Source organism: Eleutherodactylus coqui, chromosome 1 (genome assembly GCF_035609145.1).
Source record: "Eleutherodactylus coqui strain aEleCoq1 chromosome 1, aEleCoq1.hap1, whole genome shotgun sequence".
In the NCBI taxonomy this organism is placed as follows: domain Eukaryota; kingdom Metazoa; phylum Chordata; class Amphibia; order Anura; family Eleutherodactylidae; genus Eleutherodactylus; species Eleutherodactylus coqui.
The window spans coordinates 119590355-119616931 of NC_089837.1; the positions used below are offsets into that span (position 1 = coordinate 119590355).

General features: G+C 40.5%; 1 protein-coding gene across 6 annotated transcripts in view; it reads right to left on the reverse strand.

The window, feature by feature from the left end:
• Positions 1 to 26577, reverse strand: part of DOCK10 (dedicator of cytokinesis 10) — a 300069-nt gene that overhangs the window by 66108 nt on the left and 207384 nt on the right. For all 6 annotated transcript variants that reach the window (XM_066599568.1, XM_066599587.1, XM_066599578.1 and 3 more), the window contains exons 27-37: positions 25546 to 25617; positions 19860 to 20006; positions 17625 to 17708; positions 15970 to 16066; positions 15256 to 15300; positions 14634 to 14809; positions 10178 to 10294; positions 6893 to 7004; positions 5040 to 5158; positions 1600 to 1714; positions 1453 to 1519 (exon numbers count right to left, since the gene is read on the reverse strand). In XM_066599568.1, coding sequence (XP_066455665.1) covers positions 1453 to 1519; positions 1600 to 1714; positions 5040 to 5158; positions 6893 to 7004; positions 10178 to 10294; positions 14634 to 14809; positions 15256 to 15300; positions 15970 to 16066; positions 17625 to 17708; positions 19860 to 20006; positions 25546 to 25617 — 1151 coding nt within the window. The remainder of the gene's footprint in view (positions 1 to 1452; positions 1520 to 1599; positions 1715 to 5039; positions 5159 to 6892; positions 7005 to 10177; positions 10295 to 14633; positions 14810 to 15255; positions 15301 to 15969; positions 16067 to 17624; positions 17709 to 19859; positions 20007 to 25545; positions 25618 to 26577) is intronic.

Consider the following 26577-nt stretch of genomic DNA (forward strand, 5'->3'; position numbering starts at 1 on the left):
GCAATCAACCTGCAATATCTCTTGTGCACTGGGAGAAGAGAGCTGAAATACAAAAGGCCTCAGGGAATATCGAAAGCTGTTGTAGTAACAATATTTAAGGATTCTCCCTGCAGCTCACATGCTACTAATTGGTACTAATAGGCATGAGTACCAAGTAGTAGTTTATGCAAAAAAGCCATCTTTTGAGCGATGATCTTTTTGTGTGAATGGGCCCTAACTCTGCGTGATTTGTTTTTCTGGACTACAAGATTGATCTTTGAACCAAATTATTAATACTATTTTGCCTGTATTGTTTCTTTAAGAGCATAGTGCATTATTAATCCTAGGATATAGTTGGCCGTAGTTAGCGTTAGGTACATCTATGGTTAAAGTTACTTATTATAACATTACTCACTTGCATTATTCTATTCTTAAAGGGAACTTGTCGCCTGCCCAAAGCACTATAAACTATGGTGCTGTTAGGTCAACTGACAGGGAGCCAAGTAGTGTATTTTTCATACTCACCAGCTTTCTGTTTCCTGTTGTGCCCACCTGTGAAGCCTGCACACTGGTCGAATATTTGGTTCCTTTCAGAGTCCCTTGAGCATGCTCTCCAATGGACTCGTGTAGGAGACTATGCACACAAGACTCTGAAGAGAGTCGGATTTTCAGTCGGCGCATGGAGTTTACAGGTGGGCACCGTGGGAAGCAGGAAGCGGGGGGAGTATAAAAAATACCACACCGAGCTCCCTGTCACCTGACCTAACAGCACCATAAGTTAGTTTATAGTGCTTTAGGCAAATGACAGGTTCCCCTTTAAATAAATATTGTATATTTTTGGTACTCCTGAATCGGCGTCGCGACACACCACTGTCACGACAATTTAATCATATATTTTCAGTAGATGTATGCAATTGTTCACATTGTTTAATTCATTTTTTATGGGATGTATTACTTTGTAGACACCATTATTGTACTACATTATTTTGGATTTCTCTTCTTTTTCATGGCAACAATAGGGAAACTTGTAATGCTATTCTTGCCATAAAAATAGGAAATCCAACAAACACTATTATAAATTAATGGGATCTGTCAGGATTTGTTTGCATCACCGCTGTGAGGGTTCCCTTAAGAACAGAAGGAAGCTAATGTGAACAGAGTCTTATAGAAATATTGACCTTTAATCACATACCCCACAGTTCATAGTAAATTCCCATGTACAAGCCAAAAGCCATAAATGGCAGTCCCTTTACTGTTAGCTCTCATTACCTACTATTAACTACATGTTTATAGACTATGGGCTGTATGAACAGCCAAAGCGAGAGTTCAAGTCCTCGACTGTAGTAACATCTGCTGCATTATTGTAGACCATAAAACCTCTGGTGTAATATTACTGTACATAGGATTTACATGGTGCGTTCTGTCTACTTCCACTCTATTTTATGACCGTGTAATAAGAGGATATGAACTTACTCGAGGATGCTGAAGAAGTCATAGATCTCAGTATTTGGGGCCCTCTGCCAGTATGAGACCAAGGTATCTGGAAAGAGACATGGATTAGTTACAGCTCAGCTATGCGTGTTCTTGTATCAGTCAATGAAAACATGTTTTATTGATTACCCGCGGATATCATTTTCATAATGTGCAGGAAACAGATCAGCAGGCATTTTGTTTCACTGTGATCAAGTTTGTCAAATCGAAGGGATGACCCGATTAGCGAAAGTGGCCTCATAATCTGTAAAATGAAGAAACGGGTAAGACAGATATGATCTCTACATCCAAGAAGGACTCAATCCTACATTTGTAGAACTTTGCACTGTTACTTATCTGATTAAACACTACAATTACTAAGGCACTCAGAATACCGTATATTCATTTCATGTTACTCAAAAGGGGATCGATTAACATTAAAAGAAAAAAAAGGGAACATGAATCATTTTTTAGCTACTTCAATTAATACTCGAACGGCTCCTGGCACATTTAGCTGGCAGTCTGTATACCATGTTTAGTGGATTGCGGATTTAGATAAAGGAAATGTGTCATCAGAAAATGAACTATTGATTAAATCAGATTTACATGTTAACTTTACAGAAAAGCTTGGATATGCAGGTCCCCGGGAAAACACTATATTACTAAAGCAAACAACTCACAGAGAAAAGTAGCTATTACACAATTAAAATGGAACTTTTATTAACCCTTTAAGGACCAGGCTGTTTTGTACCTTAAGGACCAGAAACCTTTTAGGGATTTTACCCATGTGGCGGTTTTACTTCCCTATTTTGTTTCCTGTAGCTACCAAAATTCTTTTTGCTGCATTTTTTTTCCTGTGACATATAGGGCGATTTTTTAAATATCTTTTTCACTGACTTTTTTTTCTGTTTTTTAGTTTCATTGGGGGTAAAAAGCTAAAAAAATTATTTTTTTTAACATTTATAGTTATTTTTTTAATTAGTATATTTATACTAAAATAAAGTACGGGAATGGGTTCCTCTATTTGTTTTGGATGTTTTGATATATAATGTGTATGGTTTTGGATTATAGGGCGCTTAGAGCGACGGTTTTAGTTGGCGTTGGTTTTGGGTCATTTTATTTCCTATGTATATATTGTTGTTTTATTCTGTAATTTTTACTTACTCATATATGTAATTATGTTTTTTTACCATCTATGTCCCCCATGACGTCATATAAGACCTTCTGGGGGACATTCACATGTTTTTTGGTTTTTTTATTTGACATTTTTCCACTGTAGCTGGGCATCCATAGTTACTGGCAGAGCTGATCAGGGTCTTCTGGGACCCTGCAACTCTGCTGTAGCAGGAAACCCCCGCGATTACATGACCCTCTGGCTCCCACAGTTGAAGAAACTCTTCCACTTTCTAGTACACAGTGCTCATTGATCGCTGTGTACTCAGGGAAGGAAAAGGCAGAAAGGTTAAAAACCTCTCCTGTCTTCTCCTCCAGGTTATCAGCTAATACTAACAGCTGATAACACATCCAGTCTCTGATTGATTGCAGAGCAGGAGGCTTAAATCCCCGTCGTAATTTTACTATCAGTAGGGCTTTAAGCTCAGGACCAGGCGCCGTATATTTAGCGCGCTTAGTCCTTAATGTCTGTTAAAAACAACAAAGCCCTGCCTATTTCTAAGAGACCATATACACTAGCTTGCATTCATTTACAGAGCACCTACTGCGAAAAGGGAGACCTTGTCAGGAACCTAACCCTATTATTCTCTAATACACCCTAATATAAATGGAAGGGGAAAGAATATATGTCAAAAGATCATCCACAAATCAATCAGCAATTAATGAGATGAAAAATCTACATATGCCAAATAAGAAAATTATGCCAACATAACAGAATTATGATTCAACAAGATATAAAAAATGATGAAACCAATGACACCTACTATATTTAGATTGCCATGTGAACAAATCTTATGTGTTTTCCTTTAAATGAACCTGGCTCACCTGCATGCTATAACAAAGGTCTCCTTCTGCCATTTGGAATAATGATATCCACACAGCCTGATTTCATCAGAAAGCTTCATAATACCATGCAGGGATAGGGGTTTTAAGTATTATTTAAGACTTTCCAGCGATTGGGACATTATGCACCTATGATGATATGTGGGACATGTATATACAGACCGCAGTGTATATGGACCGTATCAGTGAATGTCTAATGAATATCCTAATTGATGTAATGACCCTGTAAATTGAATATTAACACATGTGGCTGCCCGTCTATGATTTTATGCTTTTATTGGATGATATCACGATCCCTCATGACTTTTAGCTGCTATATTGATCTAGAAGAGCTATGTACTAATTTGCTATGAGATATTCTTGCCTTATTCTATTTTTTCCAGATTTCTTTGGAAATGAGCATAATGTGAATGTAGAATTCATATAATGGATAATATTGCCATGATACCAGGTCATTTCCTTGATGAATTTGAAGGCGAAAGGCAAAGGATTTGTTTATATGGTAATTCTAATACAGTAGGTGTCATTGGTTTCATCATTGCTTTATATCTCATATCTTGTTGAATCAAAATTCAGTAATGGTGGTATCATTTTTTTAAATTCTCTAGATATTTGATCCCATTATTTGTTGACCGCTTTGTGGTTGACCTTTGGAGATATATGTTTATCCCTTTCCCTTTATATCACAATGTATAAAGAAAAAACAGGCCAGGATTCCTGACGTGGGTGCCCTTTTCAGGGTGGGTGCTCTGTAAATTAATGTAGGCTAGTGATTGGGGTCTATTATGATAGATAGGGCTCCTTTTTTAATTGATGTTGATAAAAGTTAAGTTTAAATGGCCTAATAGCTGCTTTTCTCTGTGATCTGTCAAGTTTTCATCTTGAACATATTTTTGGTGATTTTTTTATAATTTCCATGTCATTTTATACATTTTAAAAGAACACTAATATATGGCAGTATCAATGAGTACAACAATTTATAATCAGAACTCCTGAAGGAATACAAGGACCCTAGTAAAACCATGATGCAAGCCAACCCTAGACTGTATCATAACATATATCATGCTAGAATATACTAAAATACAAAATATATAATACAGAAGAAACAAATATTCTTCATGCAGTTACCATTGAAAGTGTAGACTTGGCCATACACATTACCTGTCTGCTGAATACTTGTTTGGCTGACAGCTATCTCGATGATCCCTTCATTACCGTGGGCATTTGGCCCACCATGGTGCATGTATATTTCAATGGGAGGGAAATTCAAGCTGCATTCAGACATTGATCCTTCTTTACCCCAACACCTGCCATTGGGAGTCTGGACAAAGGCTCTTGTACACATTGGCAGATCCTGATAAAAAGCAGCTTGTCCAGCTGATTTTAATCTCATATGTATTATCAACTGAACTGAAGTTTTACTGTTCCATATGCTACAATGCCCATGCACATTAGATTAATGTGAGAAATACTGTAGGGCGCAACCAGCATAATAAGCATGGGGGGCTTCCTGACTATCCCCCCAATGATAGCTGTTACTGTAAACCTAGACAGAAGATAAGCTGATTTCTTACCTTTTCACAGTTTTCAGTCTTCTCACTCTTCTCATTGGCACTTGGAATAGATTCAAGACTGGCCAGTGATGCCCGGGAATCGGCATTATTTCCTGCAGTGATGGCAATGGATGAGAAAGCTGCAGGAGTAAAGTGATGAAATGAGATGACGGCACAAACACATACGATGAGAAGGTCTGATGTATACACATCGACACACACTTTAATGACAAGGTAACAAGATGCTCCTGAAAGGGAAACGATGGATGTTATTTTAACAATCACGGTTTGTATATAGAGCCTAGATGTCAAGGATCATACAGCTCTGGGCTGTAACTCCGCTGTTTCAGAAAAGTAATTGGATCTGTAAAGTGGTGAACTATGTGATAAACTTTCTGTATTTCTATACACTTGGGAAAATAAGAGCCTTTGTAAATTTGGAGGCACTTTAAAGAGGGGCTTCACATACATTTATTTGATAGAAATAGGGATAATGCAATCAAAGAAATGCCTGACGTGGGACATGGTAAACCTCCTTGCCCTTTCATTGCCCTCAATTCAGTGGTAATTCTGCCTTCAGCTGAAGACTTGAGTAACCTGACACAGAGCGGTTACTGGGAACCGGCTGCTTGACAACTTCTTTATTAAGCACTGTATCCTTAATAGATTGAAAGCTACATTGGCACTGTGCTGACAACAGAGAAGAGAAAAGCAGCTCGGCAGGCATCCATGCCATCACGATATTAGTTAGACTTTAAATTAGAAGGAGAGCCTTTTAGAATATTATAATGGTACATTATTGCAAATGTTATTAGCTGAAGTGCTTCCTTTAGCTGTGGGGGAGATCCAATAGTAGCCTGCAGTGTTATACTTAATATTAAATGCTCTGTGCTTCGCAAGTTCCACCAGTCTCTGTTATGTGTCTACACTGCATTGATAAAATGTAGATATTTTGCCGATGGATCTGTAGGGGAGAAGCTGAAGTTCATTATTACCTCGCTTGTTGTTTTAAAGGGACACTAACTTTGCAAACAATGTATGCACATCCAATGGTCTGTATGTGTCTCATCAATCTGGTCATATAAACTTTCATTAAAAATGTTTTTATTTTACCAGCTGAAGTGGCTGCAACTAGGGTTCTCCCTTCCAGCTCCTCTGCAATCCAATGCCTGTTGTTAGGTATTGAGCTTCTGTAGTTACTGGGATGTTTTTCTTGACATTGGTTGAGACCCTGTCATTAAAGGCTGCTCCCCTGCACTCACAGGCTGACAGACTGGCAGACACTGTGTCTACAACCTCCACATTCTCTGTCTCTTCTCCTGCTGTTACAGTATTTATGTGTATTTGTATATGTGCACATTACTTTGGGTTTACTAATCATTTGGCCAGAATATCTTGGAATGCCCAACTCCTACAATCATTCTGGCACAGCAGCTGGTTAGGCATTGAGATACTACCTCCCTGCTAATTACACTAAAAACTGGGAAGTGAGAGAAAAGAAGGAAAGGACAGTGAACTTCTGGCAGAATGCTACACTTGCAGCATGTAAGTAGATTGCAAACACTAGAAAAATGGGGAAGACCACTTGAAAATCAGAAGTTAAAAACATGAAACAAGGTACAAATATCAGCAAATGAGTGGGTAAGGAGAACCTGTTATTTTTTTGGATAACATGTTAAAAACTCAGGTACGCTTTAAAAATAGATTTATACAAGGAGTTTATGATCGATGCAAACAAACACTTCCCATTTTGTACAGATGGTACTTTTTTTTAATTCCAAAACCTTGATTAACCAGCTGCCTTTACTGTTTATCAGCTGTCAATAATTTTCTGTAAGGCAATGGAATGAAATTCTTGGTGTTCTTGACATTACCTGCTATAGAATTTAAGACATCTTTAGAAAATGAGGTATCTGCAGATGCAGCATGTTTTATGGCAGATTGACTTTGAGAGGCAGTAGCTGTGCTCAGGTCATCTCTCGAGCCCTATCAACAAAACAGAAGAATAAGCATCCTAATATCTGGAACAATTTCACACAGTTCAATTTATTCCATATCGCAGTGACTGTAAAATGATCACATGAAGAGCAAGTGACATATTTATCTACCTATTTACGTTCTTTGTTTTGTAAAACAGCTAAAATATCTCATCCTTATATATTTATTATATATAAATACAGAACTGGGAGACTGCAGTAAAAACCCACAGTGTCATCATGTTCTTGGCTTTAGAGTGTGATGAGAGATATTTCTACAGACAATGCTGGGTTATTGAAAATGGCTCTAGAAAAGGTGCAGTATTCAATTAAAAATAGATGTCCATATATAATACATAAAGCAAATGATTTCCATGAGACTGAACTCCAAGTTACTTTATGAAGTCTAAGAAGAGGACTGCAGTTATTGAAATTTGTTAAAAATTGTAACCAGGGTCCTTTGCCAGACATATCTGGTCTCTCCTTGCACCGCCGTTTATTACTTATGTAGTTATCATGACATTCATTGTTACAGATAATAGCAGAGGGCTGTTACAGACGGGCTTGGTTGTAGCACAGTATAAGCAAAAAAATCAAAGCTAAACTACACAAAAAATTGTGTGAATGGATGATTTTTCATGCACAGAAGACCCAAGATTCATGCTTATGAAAATCGCGCATTCACCAGAGCAGTGTGTTGCTTAAAAAAAGTGCAGCTGCTCCAGGAGAAGAGAGAGATCCCCATAGCCCTGCTCTCTCTCTCTCTCTCTCTGCTATGGAGAAATCCTGAAGCCCTGCGCAGATATCCATTCCAATACGCAGTGAGAGAGAAAGCGGGGCTATGGGGATCCCTGAGGGATATCCCCATAGCGCAGAGAGGGGGAACGTGGCTAGAGGGCAGATCCCTCTATCCCTGCCCCCACTATCAGGGAACTCCTCTAATCCCGCTCCCTCTCTTTCCCCGCTATGGGGAAATCCCTTGGGAAACCCGATCCTGGGGAGAGAAGTGGAGGCAGTCCCCTAGTGCTCCCTGTGGCTGGGGAATTGCCCAGCAGCTGGCCTGGAGGAATTCCCAGCTGCTTACAGCAGGACATTTAAAACTTGCTGCCCAGAAGAACATTTTAAATGCACCTCTGTAAACTGCTGTTAGTCCCCACAAGGATTAAGGGAATCCCAGGAGAGAGGAATGGAACCCTCTTCAATATGGGGACTAACAGGAGTTTATAGCGGGACACTTAAAATGTGCTTCTGGGTTTAGTGGTGCTGCTACTGTTTGGAATTCCCTAGGTCGGCAGAAATCCTCCTAATGACTTGTAATCTTCTTTACTCAGCGTCAGACATAGCTAAACTCCAGCTCCCATAGGAGTCTATGGAGACTCTTGAGCATCACGCAACAAAGATAGGTCAGGTCCTATCTTTTCACACAGCATGGACCTTAGATGCGGGCATTGTAACCACGCATGTCTTATGTTTTTAAGGTGTGAGTTTTTTGTGTATCTAAAATTCCTTCATCTGACTGTTTCTATAGGAAACCATTGGTTCTAACAGATGCAATTTTTTCACGCACCTATTCAGCGAACAAAACGATGACCATGTGAATGAGGCCTACATTTGATATCACCTACATTTGTGGTACTGTTAAATTTAGTTTATTGTCCACTTTTATCAGCCATTTCTGACTAAGAATTCGATTAATATAGAGTTCTTCAATGGAATTACTGACAGAAAGTTCAGAAGAATGTCCACCTGTCTGGTCACTTTTTTAAAGGGGTATTCCCATTTCATACATTCATGGCAAATCCACAGGATATTCCATAAATGTCTAAAAGATGCGAGTCCCACCTCTGGGCCTACCCTTATCAATAGAATGGGGATCCCCCACCCCATCCTGACTCACCTCCATGATTATTGGTGAACCGGGATTATGGAAACAGAGGAAATGGCTGTCCTAAGCGGTCTCCATAATGTCTATAGAGTTGAATGGGATTTACTGAAAGACCATAGCACAGTCACTTGTTTCCATAATCTTGGCCAATGGTGGCCAGGATGTAGTTATTCCGATCTCAGCCTGGCTTGGCAACGATGGAAATACCCCTTTAACTAATGTATCTTCAAATCTGGGAACTTCCAGAAACTTTAACATTTAATGTTAGAGGCTCTCATTATAGCATAACTACTTCATAGTTAGCATCTGTTTAAAGGGCTTACTGCACTCCCACAGTGAGGAGAAGACTGAATGGAGAGCTGGCTGTGCAAGCGCGCTGAAGCGCCATTCACTTTCAATAGAACTGCGGAGACAACTAGTCGCATATTTTCGTCAGCCCCACTGAAATGAATGGAGTGCTGACTGCACATGCTCGTCCATTCACTGTGGAAGGAGAAGTGACCATACTGTGACAGACAAAGAGAGAAACAGGACCCCATTTTCAAAATCAGTGGGGGTCTCAGTCGTGTCCGTGTCTCCAACCAGGCCCACTTCTAATTTCTCTATTTAACCCACAATGGGGCAGATTCACTAATAGTTTTTATTAGCGAGATTGCAAACTTAAGCTAGATAGTCTTAAAATGCGCTAGTTCTCAGAGGCTCATTCTGGATGATAAATCTGACATATCTTTAGATTGTCTAGTCTAACTTTATAATGCATGTTAGCTGGCTTAGTTTATGCCAAAAATTGTGTCAAATTTTTGGAGCAAACTTGAGTGTATTTAGACCACGCTGTTTTTGTAAAGCTACACTCCTTTCCTGGACAAGTTGTAAAAAGTGTCTGTAAGTGTCTAAAACACATGATAAATACAATTCAAACCAATTCAATCCATGCAAGACAGTTTTCTGGTGAAATTTACACTAGAAAACCGGTGAATTTTCAATAGTAAATCTGCCCCAAACTTTCTATTTCATAAGAAGCCAATTGACTTATTAGCATGCATTTGGACTGTAAGAGAAAACTGTTTCTTCCAGGAAATTCAGGCATGGAATATGAGGGGAATGTACGAACTTCATGCAGATTTTGCCTTTAGTTTTAGAAGATTAAATACTACAATGTATATAAAAAGAATAGTGCACTTTACATACACAAATTATACAGTGATCCCCAATACTGCAGATACACAGGTATCAATGGGAGTTGCTCCTTTTACAATACATGCATAGAAACTACGGGCAGGACTACTTTCCAAACATACCTGGTTGGATGTATTAATTGAGAATGGAAAAAAGTCTTTCATGAATATTCGGGACATGTTATCCAGGAGAAGACCATAAAGAGGTAAATATAAAATAGCTATCTGAGCTTGCTTTTCCTAAAAATACAATAAAATGTACAAATGAATGTTACTTCTACCATACATTGTATGTATAACAGGATGTGGATACTGAAAACTCCAATATAAGTGTAGAATATAGTAATACAGTCACATGAAACATAAATATTAAAAATAGCCTTATTCATCTTGAAACCCAAAACAACCAAAAACCCAAAACAAAAATTACAACAACATAGGAAAAAATATATGCAATATATTAGCACCAAATCCCCCCCCCCCCCCTTTCTCTCCATCTCATTGTATATTTAGTAAATATATAGAAGATCAGATCTATAGTTTACATCTCTCGGAAACCTGGTGCTTAATGTCAATATCCAAAACGCTTTACGTTTCAGCAGATGCTTTTGATTAGTTTTTCATTTCCTACGGTCTCGTACTAATTCTATCCCATAAAAAGGAAACTGTGTCAATGTTACTGTTGTGTTCCTCTCAACTCATTCTCGTTTACTAGGGATAGTGGCCCCATCCAATACCTGGGTATTAGTCTCACTCCAGAGGTTGGAGACCTGTACTCAGCTAATTACCCAATGCTACTGTGTAAGATTAGATCAGACCTGAACTCCTGAACCAAGGGTCTCTTCTCCTGGTTCGGAAGGTGCGCAATTTTCAAAATGAATATCCTTCCCTGAGTGCTATACATATTCCAAGCTCTCCCCATTCACGTACCTACACAATTTTTCTAACATCTACCCTCTCTTATGTCCAAGTTAATGTATGTGGACAAACCAACACGTATTGCCCGTAATATTCTGACTAGACCTAAAAAACAGGGGGTATAGGCCTCGAGATACTATCAAGTGGCTCATTTGGTGCGCATAGTAGATTGGCACAGACACCAGGTTCTCAAACAATGAATCGCCATAGAACAAGCAACTACACCCATGTCCCTGATGGTTCTCCCCTGGATACAGAAACAGATTCGCACGGAGTTCGCCCGGCATCCCACAATTGGTCCTACCCTGGCGATAGTAACTAAAGCGTTAGCAAGGCCAGATATCTCCCCCAGACACTCTGCAATGTTCCCGGTCCTGGGCAATCCCGCATTCCCCCTGGGTAACGAGAGCAAAGCCTTCCATCTCTGGTTTCATAGAAGTAGATTTTGAGCGGACCATTTCCTGCTTGATGGCCAATGACTACCGATGAACTCCTTAACGGAGACACTGGACCTGTCTCCAATACCGTTCTGGCAGACAATACAACTGAGACACTTCCTCACCCCAGTACCTTCACATGCCCAAAAACTCAGTTTGAGTCAATATGCAGTACGGAAGGTCCCTCCAGACATGCTGTCACGCGTCTATGATATTCTCAATTCACAACCTGGATCACAGCCCTGGGCTTTGTACAGAAATGGGAAGAGGACCTTGAAATTACACTCTCTGAAGGAAAGGGAAAAAAAATTTCACACTTATACATTCCTTGTTTAGGGGGGTTCTCACGCTGGTATAGGGTGCCCTCCTGGTTACACAAGGTATACCCGTCGGTCTCTCCTTTGTGTTGGAGGTGTAGATCTGAACAGGGGACTATCTTACATATTTTTTGGGACTGTCCTGTGCTGGCCAGCTTCTGGACGGAAGTCCGGCAGATTACTTCTAAATTTACACAATACTTACCTAAAACACTGGCCTTTTTTTTCCTACACCACAGTGAGATTCCTATATTGGTGTACAAAAAATCAGTGGTGCACCATTTGGTTAGAGCAGCAACGTCCTGTATTCTGAGACTTTGGCGACCGACCACCCCACCTTCGGTGGCGATGTGGCTTGATACGATACAGTGGATAATGGAGATGGAGGATCTTACAGCGTCACTCAAAGGCGCTCAGGAAAAGTTCACGAAGACATGGTTTCATTGACTCAAAGCAGGATGAGGTGATCAGTGATATATTGGAAGAAGGAGTGCTTTGTGTGGCGAAAAGAAATATTAATTTAGGTAACATCCTTTCCCCCAGTCTTTTGAAAACCCCTCCCAAGAGAGACTCACGTTGGTTAGAACAGAAAGGATTTTTTAACTGCGATGGACAAAGATGTGGGGTCTGCTGCAGGACGGTCAATTTTAGCAATAGTGACAATACTAGAAATTTTTCAATAAAGAATTACATTAACTGTGAATCCACTAATGTGGTTTACGCTATTGAATGCACCAGATGCAATATGAAATACGTTGGCTATACCACTCGCTAAAAATACGGATCATGGAACACCTAGGCCATATTAAGAACAAAGAGACAGGTAACTCTGGGGCAGTTAAACATTTTATCGAGGAACACAACAGTAACATTGACACAGTTTCCTTTTTATGGGATAGAATTAGTATGAAGCCACAGGAAATTAAAAACTAATCAACAGCGTGAGCTGAAACGCGAAGCGTTTTGGATATTGACATTGAGCACCAGTATCCATAGAAACCCAACACGGCTAATGAGATCAAGGTTGTTATTTGTCGGCAGTGAAGCGGTTAATCATCAGCTGTCTTGCTTTGTTTTAAACTGCACATGTTTTTAAAGGAAGTGATGTTCATTGTAAAAAAGAAGTGACCAAGGTCCAGATGGGGCCAAAACGCGTCTTCAGTTTGACTCTGGTGAACAGGCACTAATTCAATAAAGGCATTAGATCTTCCGTGCAAGCTACTTTTCCTGCTGGATTTATTTTTCTGTAAACTACTAATAACCTATCCTTAGGAATAAAACATCAATAGTAGATCGGTAGAGGTTTGTCCTCCAGGAACTCTACTTAACAGCTGTTCACTGGGCGGGTGTACTCATGCACTAAGCTGATCTCTGCAGGAAGCAGACAGCTACGTTCCTATCGCAGTGGCCAGGTTTGGTACTACAGACCATTCACGTCAATGGGACGTTTGCCTGTAATGCTGAATCTGGCCCCTGCAGTGGAAACGGAGCTCCTAGCTTCCTGCAGAAATCAGGTCAGTGCACACATGCAATGGCCTAGCAAGCAGCTGATCATCAGGGTTCCTGGGCGGCAGACCCCTGTTAATCTACTATTGGCAGATAGGCCATCAGTAGTTTTACAGTTTAACAAACCCTTTCATTAAACAATCTCCTTAATAGATCAATAAGACCTAAATAAAACTGTAGTTTGAATGTTTCCAATCTTTCTAGTTCTCTGTTCTTGACTCAATGGCCCTTTGGCAGAGCTTAAGACCGCAGTAATGGCTGGACTGAGAAATGCAATGTTTGGCTCTGTTCTGGGCATCTCTCAAATACAAAGATGCTGGTGGACAATTTCTTAATGATATGATCCTGGAGAGGACAGTGTGAAAAACCAGCAAGAAATACACTGTCTACCTGCTAGATGTTTTATTTAAAGAGTAAATGCGCTTTATTCAAAACTTTGATATGTTAGAGAGACATGTTAATGTGGTTCCTGCTGCTAAGACCCCTACTAATCGCAGAAAAGAGGGGGCTGCAATGCTCACTGGAGCACTGGCCCCTACAGCTGTCTTTGTTGCTCACTGGCTCCTCTCGACAGCTGAAGACAAACTCCTAGAGGTATATAGACAAGAGCTGACAGGTAACTGTGGGCCTTAGCTGTGGCCCAAAACTTTGGAAAACCATGCAGTTACTCTTTAAAGACTACAGAGACCTTTTGGGGGTAAAATGTTTTTTCACTTACAGGAAATGCATATATTTTGGGACAATTATTTTTTCAATAAGGTTTAAATAAAAATATTGCACATTTTGTCTTCTGCAGCTTCAACTTGTCATTGTAAATATACATTGCAGAAAGCAGTCTCAGTAGGAGATCCGTTCATGAGGCTGGACTAACGACTTTCTGCACTTTTTACTAGCTAATTTATGACTACAACCAAGATAAACTTTGAATGCAGGAGAGGAGAGAACAGAGGGAAACCAAGCTGTCAGTCCAGCTTCACTTCTATTGAGACTTAGACTGCAGTGTCTCTATACAGTGATATGTAGAAGCTGCAGAAGACAAAATTTGTAACTGAACCTCATTGCAAAAATTGCCAGCTCCAAATACATGCAAAAAAGCCCCACCCCCACCCCCCAGTGCCTTTAAGCAGTAAGGGCTTAGTCACACGTCTTACTGCAGGAAGAAGACGTCCGTACTTCAAGACGGACGACTCCCCACAGCGCTGAAGAAAGAACACATGAAGCCGGTCACATGTTCTTTCTCCCGGCGCTGCAGAGAGACGTCCATCCTGAAGTGCGGCCGTCCTCTCCCTGCAGTAACACGGGCGCCGATGGGCCCGTGTGACTAAGCTCTAATGGTGTATGAGAGTATAATAACTCCAGATCATTTTCCAAAATGAAAGAAGAAATAAATGGTCTATCTACCTTATTCGTATATCTGTCATCTAAGGAGTGCTTAGCCATGATGTTCTTCAGTGCCGTCAGAGCAAGGTGCCGGATATCCTGGTCTTCTTGTAAAGCAAAACCAACCTCCCTTAATAGTATGCCGATCAAGAAGTGTTTTCGACAGAAGTCATCTGTTAAGGTGTATTCTGGCATGTCTTTATCAAAAAATCAAAATATTACAATGGTGTTCACTGCTTTTATCATGTTACAGTGCCAGCAAATACATTTAAGTTTTCTATATATTGAAATATTTTCCAGGGTACAAAGGAGATATAATTCTGTCCTGTTCATGTGATGGACATACAGGTATTCACTACGTTGCAAGACATCACTCTCATAAAGTTACTGTAATCAATTCTGCACATGTATGTCCATCACATGACCAGGACAGATTTGTATCTCTTAGGTGTAATCAATGAAAGTTCCTACTGAATGACTGCAAGTAGCGATCTTGGCCACCACAAGAACTTGATGCAGAAAGTTAACATAGTTTTCAATAAATAAATAATAACTTTATTTCAAACTGGAATTTATTGAATAACTAGACTGCATCTGTTACAAAGTGTCTTGTTATAATGTACCTTCATAAAGGAGCACTTACCTAACGCATGGTACGCTTTTGTAGAGTCTGTAGGTGTCAGTGAATCTTCAGGAAAGCAAAAAAACATATGTACAAAGCAATTAATATCCATATATACAAAATTAAATGACTGTAGTCCTGAGTCACCTTGAGGATAAATCATTGCACTGACACTCTAACTAGATGTGGCGACATTTTCGTAGATATACACATTCTTGCTACAATCTTTGCAAATAAATAAAGAGGTGTATAATCAGCTAATAGTCATGAATAACTGATTCCGTGTTTCCCCTAAAATATGCTGTACCCTGATTTTTCAAGAACCAATCACAGCCATCGCATTGGTTCATCAAGCACTGCATTGATTGGTTCTCGAGTGCTGTGGCTGAGCCAATCAATGCAGTGCTCAATGAACCAATGCGATGGCCGTAATTGGTTCTTTTAGCACTGCATTGATTGGTACTCGAGCACCGCGATTCAGCGAATCAGAGCCATTGCTTCCAGGAAGCGATCTTCTGTCAGCAGCTGAGAACTGCAAGCAAGCCTGCCAGAGACCAGAGGGACGGACCTCGATGGCACCTGCTAGGTAAGTATAATAAGACATCTCCCAAAAATAAGACCCTGTGCCTTTTTTGGGGGCAAAAATATATATAAGATATGGTCTTATTTTTGGGGAAACACGGTACTTATAACCTAAGGTACAAATTGGGATTTTTGTATTGTGCTATGTATTACCTGGAATGATTGTTGATCTTATAGGTAAACAGAGCGGAATAAAATGTTCATGACTGCAGACCTCCTGTAGAAACTCAAACTTGTACTGGTACAAAATCTGAAAAGTGATGAAACTTGTCAGCTATAGAACTTACACTGCTGCTTCACTTTCATAAATGTATATGGATTTAAGTAACAATTTATGAATATATTTTGATTGTTGCCATGTTAGCCTTGGAAAATGCAGGGGTTTAAAAGTAGTGACGTAACTAGAGATGAGCGAGCATACTCGCTGAGGACAATTACTCGATCGAGCATTGCCCTTAGCGAGTACTTGCCCGCTCGGAAGAAAAGATTCAGCTGCCGGTGGCAGGCGGGAAGCGGCAGGGGAGAGCGGGGGGGAATGGAGGGGAGATCTCTCTCTCCCTCTCTCCCCCCCCCCCGCTCCCTGCCGCAACTCACCTCTCCCCCGCGCCGGCAGCCGAACCTTTTCTTCCGAGCGGGGAGATACTCGCTAAGGAGAATGCTTGATCGAGTAATTGTCCTTAGCGAGTATGCTCGCTCATCACTAGATGTAACACATATAACATTCAAAATCTTCAGAGTTCCTTTTTCTATTCTGACAACAAGGCTGAACCAAATCATGACCCCCCCAAAAAATGTGTATAGTATCAATATAAACCGAAATAATCTTTATTAACCATATTTTAAAACATTAAAAAGAGCAAGCCACGGCGCTAGGTAAACAGACCACAACAACACTCCTCACAAAAACCACTATGCATGTACAGGATTACCAAAATATGTGCAAGTAAATTCTGCATTGAATGCCAGTGTATTAATTCATAAATATAGTACTTAACCCATTGTATTGATGAAGTTGGTCAGAAGTCCAATTTAAGCTTCTGCTGAAAATTTAAATTAGTCTTCGTCTGGGGGTGTGGGCTGTCACTAAACCCAGCCACTATTCCTTGTCACCTAAGTCTCGCCACAGCGCAATGTATTTGTGCAAGAAGGATGAGGTTGATTTGTGCCTGTGTCTGCGCATATTACTGTATTTTTTACACCTGCAGGGCCAGTTCACATGCGCGTCACATACCCTTTCTGTAGATTAAAAACCTAATTAGCTTACTGAGGTCCAGAAGTGTTCTTTTTCCCACATTTTGTGCAGTGCTTTACAATCCCCCTTGCGTATTTGCACACCTCACATAGACTTCTATGGGGCCTTTGCTGCTTAAAATGCAGAAAAATAGAGCAGGTCCTACTTTTTTTGCCACGTGCATGAAATGCGTGTGCATAACGCACTCATGAGGACAGACCCAGTAAGATCAATGGGTTCTATTCTCTGTGTTTAGCGTGCATATATTTTATGTGCGTACATATAGTCGTGTGAAGAAGCCCTTACAATACTACTATATTGTATGGGGGTGTATTGTATGTTTTATCTGTCCGGTCGTCACTGGAGAGTTCCAATTTGTAGCTGATAAATATATAAAGGATAAAATGCGGTTATGTGAACGAGCCCAAACATGGAGTCCGGGTGATTTTCAGTGTAAGTTCACTGGTTGTAGAAAAGTGGAAATACATTATATAACACTTACTACCTTATGCACTAAGATATAAGAGAAATATGATGTGCTAAACAATGTCATCCAATGGAATGATTGCAGCCTTACCTTGTGGTCTCCTGGGCTAAACATACTGATGCAGCCGCTGATCATCTTGAATACAAAGCCACGATCCATAAATGTGAAACAGCGCTACAAAACAGAGATTGAATATTTGTGAAACTAAAATAAAAAAATTGCTTTCATGTACTGGACCATGGGCGTAACTATAGTGGGTGCAGGGGATGCGGTCGCACCCGGGCCCAAGAGGTTTAGGGGGCCCATAAGGCCTCTCTTCTCCATATAGGGAGCCCAATACTATTAATAAAACATTATAATTAGGGGCCCTGTAACACATTTTGCATCGGGACCCAGGAGCTTTAAGTTACGCCTCCGTACTGGACTCTTCATATGCTACAAACTATAAGGCCATCTCCATATCTGGAGGACACAGTACAATACAGGATCTTTGCATGGGGTTTTTAAAAGTCCTTACACATGCCTAAACTGTTGCGGGTCTGACAATTCCTTCTATTGCATACATGTTTTATTGGTGCTGAACTCTATTTATATCTGCAGTGTATTATTTTCCTATTGAAATTTTAAGCATCATGTTGGGTCAGCGTCAGTATTTCCAGATTTTTCTCTCTTCCCAGACATAAATAGGGATTACATCCAAGTATAAACATGTCTGATATTGTTTCCAAGCTCCACTGATTTCTGTGGGGAAAATACAGTTGCAATATGAGCAATTGCAGAATATTCACCCATTCCCGACGCCTGCTGTATATGTACAGTAGACGTTAGAGGGGAGTGTATGGAGTGGGCTTAGGAGTATAGTCCGCTCCATACACAGCGGTTATACCACTGACACCCACTTGTAATGCCTAACACTAGAGATAACTGTTGCAGCAAAATAGTGACCGTGGCATCTAAGCAGTTAGACACAGCGAAAGGGCTCCTTCTGTCACTCAAGCTGTTGATATGCTGTCATGGCAGCCCCTGGCTTAATAATGATCTCCAGGTCTGCTATGTACAAAATCCTATTTGGCCTTGCTAACATTGACAAGTATAATATAGTTCAATACACAAGTATTGCAATGTATGGTACAAGAGGCGGAGTAATAACCTGTCTGCATCCCCTTGAAAAAAAAAATAAAAAAAATAAAAAAATTTTTTTAAATGTTCATCATGTGAAAAATATGAAGTATAACATGCCAGTACCCCTAAAAGTCAGAACTATTAAAATATCCCATTATATATCCTGCACAGCGAATACTGTAAAAAAGAGACACTATACCAAAACTGCTCTTTTTTGTTTACCTCACCTTCCAAAAAATAATATAAACAGTAATCAAAAAGTGGTGTATACTGTATAAACTACATTTTGTGCCACAAGAAAAAGCTCAAAAACTGTTTCCTCGAAATTAAAAAAGTAATGGGTGTCAGAAAAGCTGTAGATTTTAACCCTTGTATTTCAAGCATTGAATCTGCATCACAAATAGACATGCTGTGGATTTAGAATCAGCAGGGTTTTTCAAAAACACTATGCGTTTGTTGCAGAAAATTTTTGAAATCTCCTCCACATGGCTTGTACTATAAATACTGCAGAATTTTTGTAGCCATTTTAATAGCAAAAATTCTGCAGTATTTCCGCCATGCGTGAAAAGGACTTAACTTTTTTTTTCATAAAACTGGGCTCGAAAACCACAAACCATGCAGTAGAATATTTCGAAATGACCTACTCAGCTCTGCTACATCTACGTAAACATAAGATAACATTAAATAAAGACACAGACCCATGTTAATTATTGCAACCAGGGGCGTAACTAGATTGGATGCTGGGGATGCGGTGGCACCCGGGCCCAGGAGCCTTAAGGGGCCCATAAGGCCTCTCTTCTCCATATAGGAAGCCCAGTACTATGAATAAAGCGTTATAGTTGGGGGCCCCGTTACAGGTTTTGCATTGGGGCCCAGGAGCTTCAAGTTACGCCTCTGATTACAACATAAGCATTTTCTATGTCCTGAACAAAAAGCTACAAATAGGAGCAAAAATAACTCGTTAAGAGCATATGACATTAGGAATAAAGTAGTAGAGAGTAAAAGATGGGGTGGTGAAGGAGTAGGAGGGGGGGAGGTTGTGCTTGTGTTTTTCTATTCTGGTTGTTTTTGCCTCTTTATTGTTCCCGTCTTCAGTGTTTCTGTGCTTTTGTACTGCTGGTATGTTCATGAATATTTCATTCTGGTTGTATAGCGTAAAACGTAATAAAAAGAAATAATAAAAAAATAGTGTCGAATTGTCACCTTCAGAAACCAGGCGAGGCTGAAGTTAGCCTTTTTTGTCTCTTCCAAGGCATCTTTGTATTTCCAAATGATATGGTCTGAAAAGCCCATCACAAGCGATTCCAATTCGTTGTGGAAGGTTTTAGGGAACCTCTTAGTGCGCTCAACCTTACAAATAGAGGAAAGTTGCTATCAGAGATAAATTGCTGCTCATTCAGTCATTGGACATAACAGAGATACAGAAAACCTAAATGCACTACCTGCAAAAGTGCTTCTAAAAGCTGCCATACGTCAGGCGGAAACGCGCAAGCTATAATAGGAATGCTTTTAAGACTCCTGATAACAGTTCTTTATTTTTGCTACAGAACTTGTATAACATCATAATTATATGCTGTGAAAACATGACAACGTATTTGTTTTTATACCAAGTCGTTGAGTCATCCAGCGCACATCGCATATTCGCAACAAGAGTAAATCATGCAGCAAAATCATAGGAAATCAATTCAAATGGTGTTGGAGATGCAGGGAATAATAAGACTGTATGGGTGCTACTATCACAGTGTTAATATATGGTATTATGTGGTATATAGTAATATGCGGTATTATGGAGGCGTTATTTTATGGTCCCTACTAGAGATGAGCGAACCTACTAGGTTCGGGTGTTTTTGAACCCAAGCACCGCTTTTTCCGAGTAACTCACAACTCGGACGAAAAGATTCGAGGGGCGTCGGGGGGGGGGGGGGGGGGGGCATTGTGGAGCGGGGGGTAGCAGTGGGGAACAGGGGGGAGCTCTCTCCCCCCCACTCCCCTATGCAACCCCCCGCTCACCCCCGGCGCCCCCCGAATCTTTTCGTCTGAATAGTGAGTTACTCGGAAAAAGCGGTGCTCGAGTTCAAAAACACCCGAACTGAGTAGATTCGCTGATCTCTACCCTATATGTCAGTCTCCCCACCATATATGCCTTTGTTGCCTCCTGCATGTGGCTCCTCAGCTTTTGGCAGCTTCAGATACTATTATACGCTACTAGTGCCAGAGATGTAGAAGAATTAAGGCCCTTTTACACGTCACCATTATCATGCAAACCGCTAGTTAGAACGACCAGTTTGCACGGTAATTGTGAAGTGTAAACGCATGCAGTAAAAGAATGATCGGCGATAAATCGGTGGTCGAATCTCTCATGCAGACCGTAAAATCATTGTTGGTCGGCCACTGCATTGTTCTGTATAGACAAGCAGTCGTTCATCTATGAACAATGACCTGTTTGCACAGGAGTGATCCTATCCGGGTCGGCTGTAGGACATTTTAGTGCCTCGCAGTCGTCCCGTGTAAAAGGGATTTACCAGAACTTGTTGCCATGGTCTAAATTAAATCACCAGCAGTTACAACTAAGGCTTTGTTTGGACGGAAGGATTATGGTTCAATAAATCATCCAAACGAGCGAAAAGGAATGATAATTGCTCAGTCTAAGCGTAAGCCAACGACTGAACCACAAACAAGAATCACTTGCTTCTCGTACGTCGTTCAGCTTCTGCAAGCATAAAGATTATTGTTGGCTCGTTCACTTATTGTTTGGTTTAAGCAGCGCTCATTCAGTCCCTCAATTCACTTATAAAGGGTCTGAATGATTCTTGTTTGAATGAGCCAATGATACATATGCCTGTCTAAACAGGCTTTACGAGAGCGAACGTGTTAGCAGTGATGTCACTTGTTCAAACGAGAATTGGCTCATCTAAAAGGACCCTAAGGCTTCAGTGCTTCACACACAGGTAATGTGGCAGTTTATTTTAACACCTTTATCAAGCCTCCTTGATAAAGGATAACAATGAAACGCGTTGCCCATCTCTGTACAGTGGGGAAAAAAACTATTTAATCAGATACCAATTGTACAAGTTCTCCCACTTAAAAATCTGAGAGAGGCCTGTAATTGACATCATAGGTAGACCTCAACTAGGAGAGACAACATGAGAAAACACATCCAGAAAATCACATTGTCTGATTTTTAACGAATTTATTTGCAAATTATGGTGGAAAATAAGTATTTGGTCAATAACAAAAGTTCATCTCAATACTTTATTATATATCCTTTATTGGCAATGACAGAGGTCAAACGTTTTCTGTAAGTCCTCACAAGGTTGGCACACACTGTTGCTAGTATGTTGGCCCATTCCTCCATGCAGATCTCCTGAAGAGCAGTGATGTTTTGGGGCTGTCGCTGGGCAACACGGACTTTCAACTCCCTGCAAAGGTTTTCTATAGGGCTGAGATCTGGAGACTGGCTAGGCCACTCCAGGACCTTGAAATGCTACTTACAAAGCCACTCCTTCGTTGCCCTGGCGGTGTGCTTGGGATCAGTGTCATGCTTAAAGACCCAGCCACGTTTCATCTTCAGTGCCCTTGCTGATGGAAGGAGGTTTGCACTCAAAATCTCACGATATGTGGCCCCATTCATTCTTTCATGTATACGGATTAGTCGTCCTGGTACCTTTGCATAGAAACAGCCCCAAAGCATAATGCTGCCACTCCCATGCTTCACAGTAGGTATGGTGTTCTTTGTATGCAACTCAGCATTCTTTCTCCTCCAAACATGATGAGTTGTGTTTCTGCCAAACAGTTCTACTTTGGTTTCATCTGACCATATGACATTCTCCCAATACTCTTCTGCATCATCCAAATGCTCTCTAGCAAACTTCAGTCGGCCCCAGACATGTACTAGCTTAAGCAGGGGGACACGTCTGGTATCGCAGGATCTGAGTCCCTGGTGGCGTAGTGTGTTACTGATGGTAGCCTTTGTTACGTTGGTCCCAGCTCTCTGCAGGTCATTCACTAGGTTTCCCCGTGTGGTTCTGGGATTTTTGCTCACCGTTCTTGTGATCATTTTGACCCCACGGGGTGAGATCTTGCGGGAGCCCCAGATCGAGGGAGATTATCAGTGGTCTTGTTTCTCTTCCATTTTCTAATTATTGCTCCCACAGTTGATTTCTTCACACCAAGCTGCTTGCCTATTGCAGATTCAGTCTTCCCAGTCTGGTGCAGGGCTACAATTTTGTTTCTGGTGTCCTTCGACAGCTCTTTGGTCTTCACCATAGTGGAGTTTGGAGAGTGACTGCTTGAGGTTGTGGACAGGTGTCTTTTATACTGATAACAAGTTCCAACAGGTACCATTACTACAGGTAATGAGTGGAGGACAGAGGAGCCTCTTAAAGAAAAAGTTACAGGTGTGTGAGACCCAGAAATCTTGCTTGTTTGTAGGTGACCAAATACTTATTTTCCACCATAATTTGCAAATAAATTCGTGAAAATTCAGACAATGTGATTTTCTGGATGTGTTTTCTCATGTTGTCTCTCCTAGTTGAGGTCTACCTATGATGTCAATTACAGGCCTCTCTCATCTTTTTAAGTGGGAGAACTTATACAATTGGTATCTGACTAAATACTTTTTCCCCCACTGTATGTGTTTGCTATTCATTCTTGTCTATATATGACTAACCAAGCCTAGACACTGTATACTTCAAGAAAGATTTGGAAATCCTACCCCGTTGGACTTTCTGTGGAACTATTCCAGTGATTGATCGATTCCCAGGACTTCACCTCCGTGAAGTAAGTGACCTTTTCAAGTGTAAAGCTACTTTCACACAGGGCGATTATTACCCAAATAAAAATCACTGGAAATAGTAAATTCGAGCAATAATCTTCCCGTGTACAAGCGACCACCGAAAGGTCACTGAGCGACAAATCGCTAATTTGCTGGAGTTGCTTCTTTTTTAGCTCACCTAAAAACCAAACGACCATCAGCCCATGTAAACAGAAGTCGCTCAATCTCTAAACGACTGCCTGTTTGCTGTGAATGAAGCTAAGCAGCCAGAAGCAATCTCTGGTCTGCTCCGCCTCCATTCTCACAGTAGTGATAGTCTGCAGGTTGGCTGTCGTGCACTTATGCACGCAATCGTCGTCCCTTGTAACAGCATCTTAAGCATAAGTAAGCATAGTATTGTGGATTATACAATGCTGATGCAATGTGTGATAAGATATTCTACATTATCTATCATCTCTGCTAAATGTATGGAGCAGAACAGGACAAGCTCAGTTGGGCTCTCAGAATGTGACCAACCCCCTCAACCAACAGTTTAGCGTGATCATTTCTTTGCTCCATAACCTGCCTCTATCTGGCTGAGTGATGTGGATGTCATTCATGGGACAGACCAGTTCATATGTAGAAGAGTGAGTCAAATCTGCCCACAATAAGGCCAAACGATCTGTGCATGTGCCAGTCCATGATTGTGTGGTGCATGAATGAGATTTGGATCATCCCGTAGATGACGTCATTCTGCCAGAGAAGGCCCACCTATTGTTCAACCGCTATTATTATGCAGCGTGGGAAATTGTAAAAGTGTTTTCAAGTCATAACGAGTTAAGATTTGGAAGGGGCTCTACTGTATTGTTCTGTAGGTGTAAGTGATTTATCTGCGTAATACTGCTAACAGGTTCCCATTAATACAATTTCAGATTATATATGAAGGGTTCAAGGAAAAAACGAACAAAGCATACTTTTTGCATATTAGACAGAACCTGCCTTTTTGTAGGTTAATGTCGTGGAATATGTTAAGGCCCATTTACACGGGCCGATGATCCTTCAAAGATCGCTCAAACGACAGTTTGAGTGACAGCTTTGAGCGATCATTTTGAATAAACTATTAAGTAGCTACTCAGCTACTTAAGAAAAATTAAGTGTGCAAATGAAGCCTTCCCTGAATGCAGTTAATAGCCCGAGGGCTCTTATCTGTGTTCAGATCCTTTGTTCTCCAGCGGGAAACAATGCTATCAGCACTCCCCGTGGAGAACTGCTGATAAGGCTGAATGACGTTTTTAGTTTGGACTGAATTTAACGATCAGCTAGCAGTGCCCGAAAAGTGCACGATGGGCACACATTTAGACGCAACGATTATTGCTAAAATAATCGCCTTTTAGCTGTTTTTTTTATTAGCGATCATTGGCTGGTGTAAATGGGCCTTTAGTATACATAAAAAAATGATAGTCCATGTGGAGAACACACAGCTGCTCGAAGAACGATGCAAACACGACATGTTCAGAAATTATGATGCACTTGTATGTCCATTGTACCCGTGCCAGGGTCCTTTTCGGATTAAAAAAAACAAGGGAATGGAAAATGACGCCTGTAGCACCCCATACTGTGCAGCATCGCAATGCGCACAGTGGACCTTGGACTTTGCCAAAACTCACAAAACATTATTCTGAAGATGTTGGAATAACGTGTACTCTACTCTCCTATTACATGTGAACAAATACAGTGACTTTCAGACTCTAAAAGAGTTTGTACCAACGAGGTAACATGATTACTATGACAATTTGCCACAATCAGGCAATGTTGTAGATGACTAAGGGAAAGACAGAAAAGTTTTCTTTTTATTGTATGACTTTCTGCCATGTTTTTAGCTTTAGAAATAATGAATGCATGTATTACAGTGCTCAAAACTCCATTTCATCGTATCCTTTAGACTTGGTTAGTTGTGAAACTTTCAAATTGAAAGTGGGCATTGGTCATTCTGTCCCCAAGCCCTTCAAATAGCCACACCATTTTAGCTGCCAGCTGATATGGCATAGTGATCCGATGAAAACAGAAATTAATGCGGCTCACTGTCTTGAATTTATCTTGCAGCTTATAAGTGACTAACATGTACGACCAATTTACCTGCATCGTGTCTTTATCATGGAGATGCTGAGCCATGGACTTGATAATTATCTCGAAGAAAAACTGTGAATGCTGTCAGAAGAACACAAATCAGCCGTTATTCCTGGTAAGCATGTTCCTAATTTTAGAGCATCTGGCATACATTACAAAAAGTTACAATTCTGGGTCTAATGTCCCATTTTATTTACTGCACAGTGGACTGTAATTATACATCCAAAGTACTGTATGACTACCAAAACTGTAACGTATAGATCCTGCGCTACAATGAAAACTTCATAATACTGTTCCCCACCTATTATGTGCCATTTCTAATACTGATGTCCAGTTATGTAGCCTTTGGATCCTCTCAAGCACCAGGGCCTGGCTGCTACTGTTACACCTCCACTCCCTAGAGCTACACCCCTGATGGTTACATCTACAATACAATTAGCATTGATTGGCCATATGTCATTTCCACAGAGCACCAATAGGTCTTCTGAGGACACCATAAATCTTCTCCATCCTGGACATACAGCTTATTCACCCCACTTACTGGAATACAAAGTAAACATTACTTACTTTTATAACAAGGTTATATATCACAGGAGTGCAGGAAGAAAACTAAAGAGCAATATATGATTCTCAAAGCTATCCATCTAAAGGGATATTCGATGTTTAAGTGCAGTACCAGTGGAGTTGTTCTCTTCACTAATAATCATATAATTCCTTTGACAGCCATTTTCTATTATACTAACAAAGAAGCCAACTCAGTAGCTGCAGAATTTCAAATTTCCCATAATTGCATTCTCCTTCCTACTATAGACTGTTGGGTAAGTCTATGGCTCCAAAGAAATATTTAGTCGTCCTTGAGTCATGGAAAATTGTGGCATTCCCACAACTCACACAATACTTAATGTTGTGTAACAATTGAAAGAATGGTTACAATTCTCATGAATGCCAAAAGTTACCCACAAACTTTGGGGCAACTCATGTTTTGAGTAAGAAATGCATCACATTTACTGTGACTCGGCAGTGACCATTTGTCACAACAGA